Source organism: Raphanus sativus, chromosome 1 (genome assembly GCF_000801105.2).
Source record: "Raphanus sativus cultivar WK10039 chromosome 1, ASM80110v3, whole genome shotgun sequence".
Lineage (NCBI taxonomy): Eukaryota > Viridiplantae > Streptophyta > Magnoliopsida > Brassicales > Brassicaceae > Raphanus > Raphanus sativus.
In genome coordinates, this window is record NC_079511.1 from 2,133,588 (window position 1) to 2,151,678 (window position 18,091).

General features: G+C 38.3%; 4 protein-coding genes across 7 annotated transcripts; all 4 read right to left on the bottom strand.

Moving 5' to 3' along the window:
• Window positions 1-105: 105 nt before the first annotated feature.
• Window positions 106-2,170, bottom strand: LOC130508435 (calmodulin calcium-dependent NAD kinase-like). 2 transcript variants are annotated; one of them, XM_057003955.1, is made up of 4 exons: window positions 1,976-2,170; window positions 1,608-1,850; window positions 757-998; window positions 106-434 (listed from the first exon to the last, which is right to left on the bottom strand). In XM_057003955.1, the coding sequence occupies exons 1-4, from the start codon at window positions 1,989-1,991 to the stop codon at window positions 366-368; spliced, it is 570 nt and encodes a 189-aa protein (XP_056859935.1). In that variant the 5' UTR covers window positions 1,992-2,170; the 3' UTR covers window positions 106-365. The 2 variants fall into 2 exon arrangements, with proteins under 2 accessions (XP_056859935.1, XP_056859936.1); XM_057003956.1 differs by having other exon boundaries at window positions 118-434; window positions 757-980; window positions 1,976-2,133.
• A 2,052-nt stretch (window positions 2,171-4,222) lies between these two features.
• LOC108850647 (uncharacterized) lies at window positions 4,223-5,102 on the bottom strand. Its single transcript, XM_018624145.2, has 3 exons — window positions 4,850-5,102; window positions 4,629-4,772; window positions 4,223-4,554 (listed from the first exon to the last, which is right to left on the bottom strand). Exons 1-3 carry the CDS (start codon window positions 5,027-5,029, stop codon window positions 4,411-4,413), a joined length of 468 nt encoding a protein of 155 aa, XP_018479647.1. The 5' UTR covers window positions 5,030-5,102; the 3' UTR covers window positions 4,223-4,410.
• A 489-nt stretch (window positions 5,103-5,591) lies between these two features.
• On the bottom strand, window positions 5,592-11,312 carry LOC108850570 (TNF receptor-associated factor homolog 1b-like). Of its 3 annotated transcripts, none has more exons than XM_057003968.1 (13): window positions 11,112-11,312; window positions 10,494-10,720; window positions 10,081-10,192; window positions 9,892-9,980; window positions 9,733-9,801; window positions 9,532-9,664; window positions 9,246-9,404; window positions 8,483-8,831; window positions 8,177-8,289; window positions 7,933-8,080; window positions 7,367-7,833; window positions 7,107-7,308; window positions 5,592-7,023 (listed from the first exon to the last, which is right to left on the bottom strand). In XM_057003968.1, exons 2-13 carry the CDS (start codon window positions 10,657-10,659, stop codon window positions 5,767-5,769), a joined length of 3,264 nt encoding a protein of 1,087 aa, XP_056859948.1. In that variant the 5' UTR covers window positions 10,660-10,720; window positions 11,112-11,312; the 3' UTR covers window positions 5,592-5,766. The 3 variants fall into 3 exon arrangements, with proteins under 3 accessions (XP_056859948.1, XP_056859942.1, XP_018479584.2); XM_057003962.1 differs by having other exon boundaries at window positions 7,933-8,083; XM_018624082.2 differs by having other exon boundaries at window positions 7,107-7,290; window positions 7,933-8,083; window positions 11,112-11,311.
• A 482-nt stretch (window positions 11,313-11,794) lies between these two features.
• On the bottom strand, window positions 11,795-14,466 carry LOC108850588 (ethylene response sensor 2). The gene is made up of 3 exons (XM_018624091.2): window positions 14,212-14,466; window positions 12,308-14,035; window positions 11,795-12,216 (listed from the first exon to the last, which is right to left on the bottom strand). Exons 2-3 carry the CDS (start codon window positions 14,018-14,020, stop codon window positions 12,001-12,003), a joined length of 1,929 nt encoding a protein of 642 aa, XP_018479593.2. The 5' UTR covers window positions 14,021-14,035; window positions 14,212-14,466; the 3' UTR covers window positions 11,795-12,000.
• Window positions 14,467-18,091: the final 3,625 nt, after the last annotated feature.

The window sequence follows — 18,091 nt, forward strand, 5'->3', positions numbered from 1 at the left end:
TTATGAAATTATGACGTTTCTGCAAAATTTTAAAGAGAAAATAATAGATATAAAATAACTAAGATTAATTATTGTATTATTTGGAAACATTGATAGTAGTATAAAAAATATATTGTTTGGAAACATTGATAGTAGTATAAAGAAATAAGTATATTGTTTGGAAATATTGATAGTATTATAAAGAAATAAGTATACTGTTTGGAAATATGGATAGTAGTATAAAGAAAAGAATATTAGTGATTTAATGCATGTTTAACTATAAAGTATAAAAGTATATTTAATTTAAAAACTTACAAAATAAATGTTAGGTCCAAAAGAATGTTTCTGTTTTAATAAGATAGATTATGGAATATGGCATAATCCAATTACCTTGTTGCTGCCATCACGAAATCCTTGAGTTTTGGTATTTTCTGATCCGACTCGTCGCTTAAAATCTGATTGTTATGGAGGGATAAAATTACATCAAAGTGAATATTATCCCAACATTTCTCATCAGTCTTTTTTTATTCAGTTCGCATTATTGGAGATTGGTAATGGTCTAACCAACTCCACCCAGCGAAATTTTCAATATTACCAACAATTAAATAGAATAAAGTACAACTTTGAAAGATTATATCATTACGAAAGAACAATATAAATCCTGTTAATAAGTAATTTGGCTAATACAAATATACATTGGTAGATAGAGCTACGCAAAACATCTTAATTTCATATAAAATGAAATGAAGTACCTGAGAGAAAGTTACAAAAAAGTACCTGAGAGATGAGGTTGGAAGATTGAGTCCAGTTGAAAGCAAAATACGTGAGAATGCATCTTTCAAATTCTTCAAGTAGATGAATGTAGAGAGAATCAGCATCAGCTTCATTGACCAAATACTCATACACATTCTCATTATATCCTTTCGTTTTCATTAAATATGCATTTGCCAGTTTGCATAGTTGTGGGCATTCATCAGGATCCTCAATTCCTAGCTGCCTTGCTGCATTTTGCATACATGCTAACACTCAACCAAAAAAAATACATGTGCAACATTTCTTATAGAAAATATCACTATAACATCTTACGTAAAATATTGGAATTTTACAAAAGGTCCCCCTTTTTGTGAAAGGTCTCTAGCATTTATGGAGAAAGTAGTACGTGTATGTAATTTATTATAGACGGGTACGAATTAGATATTTTAAGAAAAGCAAGTTAAATATTTCAAAGTATAAATATAATATTTTTTTTTTTTTTTTTTGTAACAAGTATAAATATAATATTAAAATAAAGAATATCTTAAATTTGAAAAACCATGCCAAAATCTCTAGATAAAAATGTTCTGTCACAAGCTTCGGTAGTATCAAAACTTCAATAAGCCCTCATCAATTCGGATTTGTACATATCCTTCCATGTGCAGCGAATAGTAGTATCATTATTTATTTTTCGTATTCACAATAAATACATATTATTCCTATTATAATGATCTTTTTCCTATTATTATAATCCCTTGGTCAATATCAGTTCTATTTTCATTATTTTCTCTTGAAACTATTTGCAATTTTTGTTTCGGGTTAAAGAATAGCAAAGTTCATTCTTGAAAATGTATGAGTGATGCAAAAATACGTACCAACATAGTAAGAGAATCTCTCGAGGTTTGATCGTCGACTTGAATCTTTCCTCTCAATCAAAGGGGCTATTTTCTGGTCTTTATCCCCCATACAAACACCTTGACGAGTTCTCCTGCGGCGAAGGAATGATTCTCCGGAAAAAGCAGCAGCAGCAACGGCGGCAAGACCACCAAGAGAAGCAAGGAGGAGATGGTTGAGATTAAGTGATTTACATCCACCACTAGAGACATCTTGCGTTCCTTCTATAGCAAACAAATTTAACAAACCAACAAGAGAGAGAAACTTAAAGAAGAATATTTATTTATTATTTTCAAAGTGTTTGTATTTGTCTAGTGGTAAACGAAGGTAGAGACAGGACAAGCATTACCTGAAGGTTTAATCATTCTTGCCTTCTTGCAATTGAAAAGTCTAAAAATGCGTGTTTGGGATGAAGATTGAGACTGTGAGGGGACGCACTAACTCAACACACCATGACCACTGATTTATACTTTTGTTTTTGTTTTTTTATAATATTCTCATCTATTTGTTTTGACTTTTTCCTGAGGATTTCTTTTTATAATGTAGATTTTGGGGTTTCAATGTTTATTATTCACAGTACGTAGTAATGATATTGTCGTTATTATTTGAAATCTATATCATGCGTGATAGAGCGCATTATCATATCAATAAAACTTAAAATGTTAATACCGGGTTTGATAGGTATCTCACATCGAAAACGTGTAGTAACATTTCACTTACTTACAGTTTAACTTTTGAATTTAGTGTAAAATAAAGAAATTAGAATACTAATACTCCATAATAAAAAAAACATTTTAGAAAAACTCCATAATAAATTATCATGCAATTTTTCACATAAGTTGCATAAAGGTACAACTACTTTTTTTGGGATAACTGGTTTAAAAGTACAACTACTTAAGTTAGTTTTTTTTTTTTTTTTTTTTTTTTTTTTTTTTTTTGATATCTCTGGTGTCTGGGCAGCCACTTTCCCAAATATCCCCCGAAGGGGTCCAGCGCCCCAGCAGTAAGGATGTTAAATCGCTGTGGCCGGGTTTCGAAGCTGGGTGGCGAAATGTTATGATAAAGAATCGAAATGTTTCGAAGCTGGGTGGCCGGGTTACAACTACTTAAGTTAGTTCTAAATCAATAACTACATATTTAAATGTTATGATAAAGAATCGAATTCAATTAAGTATTTCATATCTATGCGAAGATTGTTGAAGCTTTATGAGACACCGTTCAACAGATTTTATTGACTTACGATTATGGTATTATATAACGGGTTATAAGTGATTTAATAGTTTAACTAGATTTTGATCCGCGCTTTCAAAGCGCGGGTTTATGTTTAGTGAAAATTTTATATAATCGTATTTATATAATCCGTCTTGTATATGCATTTATATAATCCGTCTCATATATGTGTTTTATATCCGGGTTTATGTTCGGTTAAAACTATATTGTACATGTATTTTTAGGTTTTTAATTTTGAATTAGATATTTTAAATATAAATCAATATAACAGTTTTATAGTTTTGATCGGTGTTTTGAATCGGACCTACGGTTGAACGAATTACCGGTTTGTAACCCGGTATTTTTAATATTGTGATTTTTTCTAATGATAAGACAAATTCGGTGATCATAAGTTGGAAATTTGTTTAAAATATATTTATATTTTTCAAAATCGTTCTAAATGATAATGATTGTTGTCAAAATTAATAATTTTAGAATTAGAAAACCGGTGGTTAATAATAGTATCAAACATGGAAATAATCGATGCAGTATCAAACAAAGAAATAATCGCAGGCCGAAATTAAATTAGGAAACCGGTGATTAATGACAAACCAAAAAATAATTAAGAAGAAACTGGCACAGAATGTCCAGAATATCTTTAATGAATACAAAAGAAATGTTCTTCGGTAGGGGTAAAAAGAGTAAAAATCCAAAACATACTTGTATTTTAATAGTATAGATTCTATGCATCATGTTATATACCGTATTCTACCGCGATAGCTATTAGATAGTAACACAAACAAACAAACAAACAAAAAGAAGAATAAATTCTCAACCAACATATATCAACCTATATTCTTTAGAACAACACTGATCCACCACCACATCTTTGTCCTTATCATGATTATGTTTTCACATTTTTCATCTTTAGTGGGATCTTTAACTAACTCGTGTAACACACACACACACAAAGGAAAAAACTCGTGTTAATCGATCGCAAAGTGAAGTTAGAAGATGTTGCCAGGACAATAAAGACTATAAAGTGGTGGTTATATACAAATGCACATGTTTATAACAAAAGAATGCTAGACTATTAAAGACAATAAATATAACTATAGAAAGAATGTTGTCAAGACGATTACATCATTATGCAAATAGATTCCAGAATGATTTAGAGTTTTACAAGTTAACTTGGAGCTTTACATGTAACCTAGGCAGATATAAAACTTGAGATTCGAGTAAACCATGGGCTTCTTGTCATGAGTGTTGCCTGTTGGGAATGTGAGTTACTACTAAATTAAACTAGTAATACAAACGAGCATTAGATTTGTGTAATTATCCTGAAAAATATATTAGGAACAGAGCTGAAGAAAAAAAAACTGGAAAAGATTATGCCGGTAAACATGATTAGCCGGTAACAATAGTTTCGAATTGTTTATGTTTAAAGTGTAGACATACATATCGTTTTTAACTCGTTCAACATAGTTTAATGTGATTAACATAAACACATGATGAGATAAGACAAACCGATTCATATTTGTTTGAGTTGAAAATGAGACTAGTAACGAATAAGAATCAAAGCTTGGTACGAGGAGCAAGGTACTTAGTATGGCGACCTTGAGCAATAAGCTTACCATTCTTCTTCTTCCTCAGCTCAACACTCACAACTGCTACAGCTTTACCCACACGCAAAGCCTTTGACTCAATCTCTATCTCTTCCTATTACAAAACAAAAACATATGAATGTTGATTCCTTCCTCAATTTTTTTCATGAATAAAAAAAGAAGACTTACGTCAAGTAAAGCAGCATCGAGGTAAGAAACATTGATCTCCACCGACACTCCGGAGCTCGAAAGTCCGGTTGTGTAAATCACAGCCGATCCTATCAAGTCAACCAGAGTCGCCGTTGCTCCTCCGTGTAAGGAATTGCCTGCGTTCTCCCCTCCCACGCCGCCAAAATTCCAAAATTAAATTTCTCCAGGGAAATGAAAAGAATTAGGGTTTAGTTATCTACCAGGAGGTGAGGTTGGACTTTGATGGAGCAGATGATTCGACCGGGTTCGATGAGATCTACTTTAATACCTTTCGTCACGAATCTCTCGATGAATCTCTGTGGCAAATTCGCCACTTTCGATTCCTTTTCCTCGTCATTCTTCACTCCTTCCAGATACTGCTTCACCGATTCGAGGCTCATGTTTTTTCCCTTCCGCCTCTTTTTTTTTTTTTTTTTTTTTTTTGAATTGGGAATTTGACTCTGAAAGGCGCAAGTTTTTTTTTTGTATTTTACCATCAATATTATTGTCTTTTTTTCTTTTACATCTTATCAACATCCTACCAACATTATTGTTTTTTTTTTCTGGTCAACTGAATACCAGCATTATTGTTTATCTTTCTTTTTATTTTAGCAATGAAAATCAACAAAATTAACTTTATTTTCTTACTCCTCTGTTTTATTTTACTTATCGTTTTAAATTCGTACATACAGATTAAAAAGACATTTATTTATATATTTTCGAAATAAAACATTATCATCTATACATTTAAATATATTTCAATCAATAAAAAAATAATTAAATAAAAATTTATTAATAAATTTTGTATTAAAATCATAAAATAAAATGACATTTACTTTAAAACGAAAATTATCTTCTACAACGACAGAGTATTAATTATTAGTACAGAAGAGAATTCATTATATTTATTTATGTAACATTTGTAGGAACATTGAGGGCAAAAGTTTGTCAATAGAAGAAGAATGTTGAAAACTATCTTATCTTATATATAAAAAGAAAAACGAAATTCATTTGAAACGTAGAAAAGAGAAACTCTCTTTACACAAACTGTAATCGTAATTCTTTTTTCTTTTTCTTTTTTTTTTTGATAAAATAACATTACAAATCCCAAATTCATTTGCTTCATTTCGTCGTCCCCTCAGTGGCCATTAGACGAAGGTCTGTACTCACTGTATCCATTTATCCCATGCGAAAAACTCGGATATGTGTTGTGATGGTACGTTGCTGTTGTATCTTCCAAGTTACCGTTGTTTCTCATAGCTAGTAAAGACAGGTCCACGTTCCCCATTTGCCACTGCGTCGGCATCAATCCATCCCCGCCGTATGGTCCGGCTGCTGAGACACGCGGCATGTAATGGAACCCTTCTTCTCCGAAACTCCTGGACCTGCCACTAGACATGAACTCGCCTGAGATGCCTAAATCAGCACCACCACCACCATGGTAAGCGTATTGGCTGTTGAAAATCTGCGGCTGTGAATTGTACATGTTCCCGTTGAACACCATGCTGCTGCTGCTGCAGCTTTCGTCTTCGAGCAGGTCGTTAATGATATCGAGGTGAGGGAACTCGTCGGTCATCAAGCTTTGTGGTTGTTGTTGTTGTTGTCGCGCAATCTCAACATCAATGTGGTTCACTGATCTGTTGCTAGTCACGGCTGATGGTGTGTAAGGGTTGTTCATGCCCACGCTTGCAGAATTTGAACTCCTTCCTGCCCACATAAATGCATCTTGTTTGAAAGGGAAGCTTGACTGATGATGAGATGATGTCGGGAAGCTTGACTGGTGAGATAGTGTCGGTGTTTGCGAGTAAGATGATGATGGCAGTGTGGTTGGGACAACTCCATGAGAGCTTGGGTGGTGGACGAAACTAGATGTTGAGCCAGGAGAGTTACCCACTATGGCGTGTTTATAGGACTGAGGAATGTAAGTTTGTTGGTTGTGTACCGAAGAGTCGGGACCTAGACGACCAGCTGAGCTAACCGATCGAGGAAGGGATGATGATGATGTTGATTGAACCGAAGAGGAGGCGATGATAGGGGCGGGTTGCATCGCTGGGATTATTGGAGCACTAGAAGGCCTTGATATAGTTGCTGTTGTTGCAGATTGTTTAGGAGGAGAGATCTTTAGCGTATCAGCTCTGAGTCCAACAGTTTGCGACTGAATATCTGAAGAAGGCCGCACTACTTGAGTTGATGATGAAGGTGGTCCAGAAGCTGGCATTACCTTCCTATTTGGAACAGCGTCTGCGTTTGAAACGCTCTTTTTCTCCGGCTTTGTCTGAGTTGATGGTGAAAGATTCTTGGCAGCGGTTCTGGGAGAAGAAAGTACAGCAGCGCTTTTCACTTTAAGTCGATCCATGTCAACCGAGTTCACAATGATTTGAGTAACGTTGCGTTCCTGCAAAAATGAATTTGTAATAATTGCATCAGCATTGCACTTCTGAGATCTTATCCAAACATTTAAAAGCATGAGTGACCAACCTTCCCAACGGGACTGCGATTCCGAGAGCTCTCTGGCTCCTGGATGCGGGAGACAACGACCCAATCAGATTCGGACTGCGAACTCTGACTCTTTGGTTCTGTTCCAAGTGTTGAAGGTTGATTCTCTGTTTCACTCACTCCGCTCCGGGCATCAGGTATCATTTTTACTTGGTGGTTCGTTCCTCTGCAAATCACAAAATGTCTACTTATAAGGAATCAGTACAGAGAGAAGAAGCAAAGGGATGTGAAAACAAACTTACTTGTTTGGTGACTTCTGGTTTCGGAAATTCAAGGCATTCCCTTTGTATGACCCACTGTTAACCCCCGACAGGATGGAATCATTAGAACAAGTTGAGGAACTGTCATCCACTGTGGACTGATTCTTTCTTTCTCCACTTCCATTGGGTGTGGATATGGAAATGTCGCTCCCTCCTGATGGAGGAGGATGAGTTTCCAAGGTGTCGGTATCCCAATGAACCGAGCTACTGTCCCCATCTTCTAAATCAGGGTGAAGAATGTCGACCGAACCATCAACAGAATCAGATACGTCTGACACGTCTCCAAGAATATCAGTCTTTTCAGCTGAGGATTGTGCTTTCTCTGTGACAGAATCCTTTTCTTCCTCATCATGTTGGTTCTCCTTTAGATCCTTTTCATGTGTTGCAATAGTTACCTTCTCTTCCTTCCTTTTGTCCTTCGCTTTATTTTTGTTCCGTTTCTGTTTCGCCTATGAATGTTCAATAACCAAAGAAACTCTCATCAACATCCCAACAAGCAGAAGGAGCAAAATTAGATTTTTTTGTAACAGCAGAAAAGAGTATCACACCTGTTTCTTTTTAGATTTCTTCTCTCTCTCTGCTGCTCCTCTTTTGGCCCTCTGTTCAGTTTCTGCCAACCACGCTTCCTCTTCCTCACGAATCAGTTCTTCCTGCCTTTTTAGCGCAATAGCTTCTTGATATGCAACCTCGATTTTGCTGCTGCGGTTCTCAGAGATATAGAAGTACGATACATAAGCACATCAACGAAGAACAAAATGGAAGAACGAATAGAAACATATCGTGCATTTTTACCTGAAGATATGGGTAAGAACAAAGATCTCCACGGTTCGTCTACCCAACTCAGTTAAACGTCTCTCATCACGCTCAATGACTTCATTGTTGACCTCTTCTCCATCATTGGCATCCTAGTTTTGCACCCAAAAACACAAAAATCATTAAAATGTAATTTTCTTTTCTAGTGGACAATGCAGCACGTCCCTCTGAAACAGAAAAAAAAGATAAGAGAAACGACAAAAATAAAACAAAAAGCAGATATGATCACAGATAATGGAAATTCAGGCAAAAAAAAAAGTATTAAGTACAAACAATGAAACCGACCTTTGTACGGTTTTGGGGACTTTTATCCTCATGTGTAGGCAATGGTTCTAGAGCAGCTCTCTCTAGGAGCAACAGCACATCATCAACTAATACGAACACATCTTTGTCCACACTAACAATCGGAGCTGGCAATTCCTTGGCATCTAACAAACTTGGCCTAGCTTTCTTGTTCTTAGCTTGACCTTGAAGAGCCTTCAACCCACTATACAAGGAATCCATCACCAAAGTGGATGTTACTTCCTTCTCTATGAAAAAGTGTTTTACAACTCCTTTTAGTATAACGTCCATTTTCTCTCTAGACATCCGACGCCTACAGTTTTGGTCCATCCCTAACCAGAAAACACCGAAGCTGCAACAAAGAACGATATCCATTTCAAATTTAGAGAGAAAGATATCACCATAAATATAAAAGTAAGGCAACTGTACTATACTAGATTGGTGTAAATTCTGGCCTTCAACAAGTGTGTGAACTAAGAAAAAAGAGCACATCCTCTTTAAGGGATTATCCGCCACATCCTCTTCTGGCTAACAAGACTTTTAAATCAGAGATAGTGTAGAGCCACAGCAACCAAATTAAAATTAAAATTTGAAACTAAAGCAAATTGATATATAGGACTCCAAACGCATAGTAGAAAACGAGATAATTCTAAACATAGGAAGGTTTTTCCTCAGAAGAAAAGGTGACCACAGCTAATTCCTGCTCACTTATCTTCACAAATCGCAATTAACTAAGATTAAGGGTACAAATTGTATTGTGAAATACCTCGTCCATCTTGCCTTGTCCTCTATCAACCTCCCAAGCTTGCTTCTTTTCTCTTCCACAAAACGTCGGCAATGCTGCTCTACATTATTAAAATACACCCTAACCAGCTCTCTCCTATAACCGCAATGAAGGCAGCGAAAAGGCCGGTCCACCCTCTCCCTGCAAGGACCAGTTATAGTTAGCCACAATACATAAATCAGAGACACCGGAAAATAAAGAATATCACATGTGTTTTAATGGAGAAAATATGAACTCGTGGAGAATACAGCATAGAAAAATGCATTACCTGATCACTTGAACTTGAGCCTCAATGGTAAGAGAGTCAGAATCATCTATGAACCCCTCATGTAACTTAGGTAACTCCATAAACTTTTTCCATCCCCAATCATGCTCTTTCTTCCAAAACCGGTGCAACGTATCTGCAAGAGATGAGTTCAGTTGGCTGCATATATAAAGGGGCAAGCTAGTCAAGACTCGGAAAAGTCACCTGAAAACTTGGATTTCTTTGAATCTTTATTCACCACAGCTATAGTGAACTGAGCGAAATGACTCCAGCCTGTTCCAAAAAACAACAAAAGAACATACATGAGGAGGAATCCAAAGAGAGAAAACGGGGCCACGCTGAACAGTGGACAGAAGTACTAACCTGGAAGAAGTTTCTCATGATTTGCAACACAGAGAAACAAGGAAAGATGATTGCAAACATCACATCCTTGTGGATAAATTAAAATATACCTGTCACAAAGGTAACAAAACAGAGCCTCAAAACCCCGATCTCAAGTTTATATAGTGAGACAAAATCTAAGGATGAGAAAGATCAAAATATGGTATGTACCATTTGTAGCCGCCAGCATCAAAAACACTGCTACGGAGCTCCCTTTTGTTGATTTCAGAGAATTTAGCTATCTTCCAAGTATGTTTCCCAAATAATTGAGAGGGTTTAAGGCCTAGGAAAAAAACAATTAAGTTAACATTAAACAGCTGAAAACATAAAAAAGTACGAAAAAAGGAGAATACTATGAATGTCCCTCTTTCCTATAATTACATGGTAGAACTCAATACAAAAAGTAAACTCTGCAAGAGAACAGATTAAAAGAAAAGACTCTAGCACGCTCGTTTTCAACCAAACAAACAATTGCATTTTTTAGCTGCATGCATTTGCTAAATCAAAGACGAAACATCATTTTAACAGCAGACCATGTTAGTATTAACAGCAAACCGTGAATAAAGAAGAAAAGAAAGCGGTACCGTAATCTTCATCATCATCATCATCGGTGTCCCAGTAAGAAGGAGATGTTGATGTCGTCCCATTCTCCACTTGACCAGAAGACCTCCACTCAGAGAGCCTACTGTGGTGTCCATTTGAGCTCTCCTCCTCAGCTGATCGCCCCACTCCAGAAACAGTCTCTGCCATTCCCCCCACTATTTGATTTTTTTCTCTTTTTCGTCAAAGCTCTCTCTCACACTCCGTCAAACTATAAACGATTGGAGCAAATAAATTAATAAAACTAATTCGAAAACAATAAGACTAGCTGAATAAAAAGCAATTGATTTGGTCACTGTTATGTATAAAGGACAAGCAAAGATCATTTTCATCGATCTGAATCCGAGCCAAAAACGAATCAAAGCCCTTAAAACCCTAAATTAGAAACCAAAAACTTAATTTCTATTCAGCTACAAATCTCCCTCCCATATCGGAAACCTAATAAACGATCGGGGGGAATCAGAAACTTTGCTATTCTATTCTCTCTCGGATTAGAGACGAAAACCATGGACTGTTTGTTGATGTTATCGGAACCTAAGATCAAAAACGATATCAAAGGGGCTTAGGGGGGAAGGGTAAAATCGTGTTAGATCGATTCGAACCTGAGATGGTGGAAGAAAGAGCAGAGCGAAGGGTTATTCGATTGTTATTATTGGCAGCAGCTGCAAGAGATTCTACAGAGATAACAAAAACAAAAAGACGACGGAAGGAAAAAAGGAGAGATAGAAAGAGAGATTGAGAAGATAAATAGAGAGGAGAGAGAGAGAGAGGTCGCACGAGACAGCTCTTCAAGAAAGAAAAAAACACAGAGGAAAATAACCCTTAATATTTCTACTTACATAGCAAAATGTTTCTAATTGGATCTTTGTTTTAAAACTACTTTTCAAAATATTTCTGTTGTTATTACATTCTTTTTTAGATGTCTGAAGAAAGATTTAACGGTATCAAAATAGAATTTTTTTCCCATTAAGAATCAAATAGTATCTGCAATATTGAATTATATTTTTGTAACAAAATATATATATATATATATATCTTCAAATTTTGTTTATGGGATCTAAAAATCGACAAATTTACACCAATAAACTCAATATTATACGATTTTTTAAGAATACTAGTTTACTTGGTCTGATCCAACCAATGGGGTTGATTTACATGTTTAAAGATGGCTAATCTAAAATATCAAGATTGTAGGTCTGTCTGGGTTCAAAGACTGGGCTTCAGTCTCAAAAAAATACTGCTCATGTGGGCTGTAATGTTTTTCTTATTGGCCTAACTAAAAAAAGATTGTGAATCTTAATCCTTTTTCTTCTTTCAAACGTTCAAGGATGTGACAATAACAGAAAGAAAGAGAAGAGAGACATCCTCCGACACAAATAACTTCTTTTAATTGTGTTATCTAACATGTAACAAGTCTACATGGGATAGGTTTCATAAACCTAGTTAATTTTTCAGGTTTATACAACCGTCTTCAGTTAACCCCTACCATTTTTAATACAAATTTTCAGAATCAAGCCCTTGTCTGATCTCTTCCTGACGCCAATGATCGTTACTAGTAGATGGAGGAGTTGCTGTTCTAATAGTTTCTCCAGAATATCCACCGCCTTGTGACAGCATAGATCGCCGGAGATGAAACCTGAAGACAACAGAGAGGCTTTTCACCAGACCTGAACCATCCTCCACCACTCTAATGTTCCCTTGCATTACCTGTGCCACACAAACCAAGAAGATCCCGTTAAACATATTTCTACATACTATATCAGACAACAACAGAAAAAACCAACAAACATGTCTTAACCTTCACGGTATCTTCACTGATGTTGAAACTACTACTAGTAGTAGTAGTCTCTACCTCGAATCCGAATTTAACTTTGATGTATTCTTTCGAATAGCATTGCCGCCAAACCGCTTCTTGGCTATCCACTTCCGAGTTTCCACTGCTTTCTAGTGAAACCAAGAAAGTCACATTCCCTTTGATCTCCCGGTTCAATACCAAACCTCCTAGCATATGCAGAACCACTTGAAACACCTTTTTACCATCGCCCACGACGTAATCAGGCAACGCTCTATCAACTTCCGTAGAGAAACCAAAACCGTTCCCCACGCATAAACACTTCGCCAAGCAAGCCGTTTCCTTCACAACACAACGCAAACTGAAACAATGCGTCTCTCCACCACCAGGACGCGTTACATCCCCAGCATTGTTCACTAAGTGTAACAACAGCTCGCTGGTTCTCCCCATCGCATCGACGATTACCTTTTGGTCCTCCCGTAATCCCCCGTCTCGCGTTATCACAGGCAAAAGGCCTAGGATGGACCGCACAGGACGCCTCATCGCATCCTTCATCATCCCCTCGAACTCAGCTTTGGCCTGGTTAGCTCTCAGCGCGTTCTCCCTCGCCACCTGAAGAGCACGGTTCTGCTCGGCCAGCTTCTCCCTCATCAGCTGAGACTCCTCGAGGATCACCGCGTGTGAGATAGCCACCGCGACTTGATCAGCAACGACCTTAACTATCTCGAGCTCCTGGTAAGTCCAGCTCCGCGAGGGGAGCACGCATACCAAGATCGCGTAGCACATGTGGATCGCCTCGGGCGTCCCGCCTTTGAAGTTACAAACACGAAGCATCGGGACTCTGATCCCAACCGTCTGGCCTCCTAGCTTGCCTCGGCTAGTCACCGAGGCAAGCGGAGACCCGGAGTTCAACATATTCACCTCCTCGCTTCTCTTAATCCTCACAACGTCAGACTCAGTAATCGGTATCGAAAACCGATTATAACCACAACCACCACTGACACCACCCACACTGTCATCACCCAGCCCCGGTCTCAGCTCGTGAGTAAGATTCATCTCCGTCTTGATCTCGTTAGGTATCCAAACCGCGCAGTTCTTCAACCCCAGAGTCTTCGACAACTCCACAAGCGTGGTGTACAGTATCGTGTGCCTATCCAGAGACGTCCTTATCTTACTCGTAACCATACGGACATGCAAACTCGTCTCAGTCTGTTTCATTATGATCCCAACCTCGCGACCAAGCTCTCTCGTCTTCTTGCTCAGCATAAACTCTCTCACCTTTGCTTTCAAAAGCAGAGGCAAGAGAGTTACAAGCGAGATCGCCGTGAGGAAGGAGACGATCCCGGTCAGCATCTTGAAGACGGTGACTGCCGTCGCGATCCAGGCCCGGTGAGGAGGAGGACCGTAGGTGAAGCCGGAGAGGAGGTGGGTCATGCCGCAGAGGACGATGAAGGCGATGAACTCGCAGACGACCCAGTTGTAAGGGGAAGGGACGTTGGTGCGGCTGACGAAGTAGAGGAGCTCGATGGGGATGGAGAAGTAGGCGATTGCTATTAGGAAGTCGCCGGCTTTTTGGGATTGGAGGATTGCCTCGAAGGTGAAGAAGCTGTCCTCGTCGTCGTCGCAGTTGCATATCGATAAGCTACCGGCGACGGAGGTGATTAAGAAGAAGAAGAAGAAGAAGAATAAAAGCAGGTGAAGTAACAATGTCTTCAACATCGATTACTCTTCTTCCTGAGATGATTAAAGTAATGTTAATTTAAACATTATATGTCACTAGAGTATATGATCTTTCTCATCACACAAACCACCAAACAAAAAAATCAAAATCCGAGAAAAAAAAGGCAAAACCAGATGTGTAATAGCGACAATTAAGAATATATCATCTTTGCATTTGAGAAATAGCTTACCTGCAAATGCAAGTAGTAGTATAATACAAAGTATAAGCCAAAGTCTTCTTCTGTTTTCCGGTAGTTGAAGAACAAATGGTTGTCTATGTGTGGGTTCTCTGATTCTCTCTCCCCTCTATCTAACGAAACTCATAAGAATGTAGAGAGATGTGTGTGAGTAAATGGTGGTGTGAGAGAAGGACTCTGTGTTCTGGAGAGAGAAGAGAGAGAGGAGGAATTGGGGGAGGGAGACTGACGAAAGAAGAACTGGTGGGGCCTATAAACGGAACATGAAGAGAACATAGACGCTTTTCGTTTGGAACACAACACGAGCACGACATCTTCTTCACTTCACCTACGTGGACTATTACCTAAATCTATAATCGGATTCTTCTTTTTTTCTCTTCTTCTTTTAATAGGGGAGTTAATGACTGTACAATAATGAACATCCCTATCCCGGGCCCAATATTTTTCCCATGGTATTGGGCTTCTCTACGGCCCGATGGCCTAAAAACCTAGGTCACCACCTCCTCATCCTTATAAAAAGGACTGCAGCCTCCTTCTTTTCTCTCATCACAAACTTGAAGCGGAGCTCTGCAGAGATTTCCCGGAGACTGGAAGCCCTAGCCGTCAAGCCTTCCCCCTGCGCCGCCGTCTTCTCTCTTTTCTCTCTCTCTCCTCTCCTCTTTTTCGCGCGCCTCTCTCTCTTCTCTCTCTCTCTCTCCTCGGCGTCCGATCTCTCTCTCTCCTCGTCGGCGGCGGTTCGGTGGTGGTGGTCGTGGTGGTGATCGCCGGTGGTGGTGGTGGTGGTGGTGTAGCTGATTAATCGGGTGGTTCAGATCTCATCTTCTCTCGTTTCTTCAGATCAGATCTAAGTTAAGGTGAGGTGATCCGAACCCAGTTTCTCTCAAGTTCTTTATATTAATCTTGTTGGATCTAGGGTTGATTAGCTCTTGTGTGAAAGTTAGGTTGGTAGTTCATGATGGATCTAGGTTGTTAGATGCATGAACCATGATGCATAAGAACGCTCATACTGGTTAAAAGGGACATTAATGGACTGACTTGTGTTGATGCGGCTAATATATGATGCTTGCTTGCGTGTTGTTTGGTCCCATGTGATGGTAGAGATTTCTCTTAGTATCTTGATTAATGGTTGATCATGTTACTCTTGTGTTAAGTGATGGATGCCTGTGTGTTAGCGAGTTGTCGTTTGGTATCATTTATGTGAAGTGAACTGTGTGAGACACCGAGAACGGGTGGCGTCTTGAGTATGAGTATGACTATGAGTCTAAGTGTAAGTGAATGAGTAAGTGAAAGAGGAAGTGTAAGAATGAGTAAAGTGAATGTGAATGAGAATGAGAATGAGGAAGTGTCAATGAATCTTGTTTGTAGTCCTGCTTGGACCACCGAGAACGGGTGGGCGTCTAGAGTCTAGGGTGTGTTGTGAAAGGACCGCGCGAGGGCGGGATATAAATAAGCAAGTGTAGTGGCGCCTTAGGATCGAGTCAAGCCAAAAGAAGGTGGCTGGGTCAGGCTATGAATGGCCGGGGGGCAGACAGTGCAAGGTGGCCAACGTGCTGCAATCCGGGTTAGCCTTTAGGAAGCTGGAGAGGGGGATGGTTTTTCCGAGAGCGGGCGCCCCTTCCAGGTTAGGCCGGCACGAGGTGGGACGTCCGTAAACGGCTATAGGTCCTACGTCTAGGTTGATTGGAGTCAGTTTGCTCTTGTTGTGTTGTCAAGTCAGTCTATTCTTTAAATGAGTGTTGTGTAGCAATGACTGAGTTCGTTGTATTGATTGACTGCTAGGTTGCTAGAATTGATGTTGTGAAATGTTTTATGATGCATTGTTGATTGTAGTGGCTAGTCAGTCCTGTTCCCGCATAGAGTAATATAGAGTGTCTTGCGGGCAGGCTGGTCTAGAGTCACTTCACTGAGTAATCCAATACTCAGACCCTCCCTTTCCATTTCCCTGTGCGCAGGACTGTAAGTAGAAGTGTATGGATATGGGTGAATCGGAATTTCAAAGAAAGCAATGCGATCGTCGACTCTTGCGACCAGAAACAGACACGGCGGGTTGCCTATATGGGTATACGCGTGTCTATAGCTCCCTTTCGTTAACCCCGGTCGATCCCCGGGGGACAGGGATGCTACACTTTTCGTTTGGAACACAACACGAGCACGACATCTTCTTCACTTCACCTACGTGGACTATTACCTAAATCTATAATCGGATTCTTCTTTTTTTCTCTTCTTCTTTTAATAGGGGAGTTAATGACTGTACAATAATGAAAAACTGTCTGAAAAAACATATAGGAAAACAAATTACAATAATAGATAAAAAATTGTTATTTTATTTAATAATTAATTTTGGAGTTCTTTTTTATTTAACTATTTGTCATAATATTTATTTTAAGAAAAGGCTTTAAGTATTTGTCATAATATTTTATATGATGATTTTGCATTGCTAACTAACAGTTTTAACTTTGAAACGAAAACGCATTCAACAATGATAACTCCTAGACTGTGAAGTGTATATATAGTAGTCAAAGAATAAACTAAATGGCACAACTTCTAGTCTTCTACTACCCATTATTTTAACTAATTAAATGGCACGACTTGTGGGTGCCATGAGAATATTAGTCACATTGTTTTACTGATTTGATTAAGATGCTTAGCAGATAATTAAAACCCACTTGTTCGTTTTAAGAAATTCGTTTCTAACACGTTATGGTTGCCCGATAGCTTGACCTACTTGCTTCATATACATGAGTTTGTTTCTCTTGTCCCTTTTCCTAGACATGGTTTAGTTAAACACTCCATCTATGCTTTTCTATTCATAACATACCGAATCATTTATTGTGTGTGTAGGCCTAACTTAAATCTTGAAGGAGTCTTGAGTGCAAGAGCATCTTATTGGATACAAAATCACCAAAAGAATCACAGAAAGAGACTACTGACTGTTACTTGGAATTGGAAGTGTTTGAATGGAGTTGTATCTTAACCTGAACTAAAATCTCTAATACCTAATGAGACAAGACAAACAAAAGCACCAGTGGTCTAGTGGTAGAATAGTACCCTGCCACGGTACAGAACCGGGTTCGATTCCTGGCTGGTGCATTTTTTAACTTACTAGCTTTTTTCTTTCTTTTTTAACCAAGACAGTAATAATGGTACGTGTCGGGTGACGAACACGTGCTGATTCTTTCCCTTCTCTGTCAACTACCTCCTCGTTCAGGCTAAACAAACGTCCTTGTTTTTCAAAAATGCCAGGTTAAATACATGCATCATTAACTAAAAAGGGAAAGAATGCATGCATCTTTTTTTTTTTTTTTTTGAAACTAAGAATGCATGCATCTTTGACTAAAGGCAAATGTACATAATAATTTTAACTTTTTGCATGAGACCACAAGCTTTTTACAAAATAAAAGAAAATTCTCTACGCGACTAGACCACAGATAATTAGCTTTTGTATTATTGCATATGAGGCCGACGTCACTCAATGGGGTGGGGTGGGGGGGGGGGGGACACACGAAGCCTGCATAAGAATAACAGTTAACTGCTAGTCTGCTACTTAACTCAGTCGGCAGCAGAGTGATCATAAATTATATTTTTACAGATCTTTTTATTTTACAACTTAACCCGTATACAGTTACTGTGAAATTGAAAAAGTGCATATATAACAAAATAAAATACTTCTGAGTTACATGACTACATCAATTCTGTAGTATTATTTCTATATTTGTCTGAAAGAAAATAAACGCACCTACTAACAACAGTGCTTATTTTATGTAATATCATCATACTCAGAAACCTGGCCTTTGTTGTACTAATTTTAAAAAATTTAACATTTTTTGTGACAATTTTTTAAAAAAATTAGACGATTATCACAAGATCTTGTATT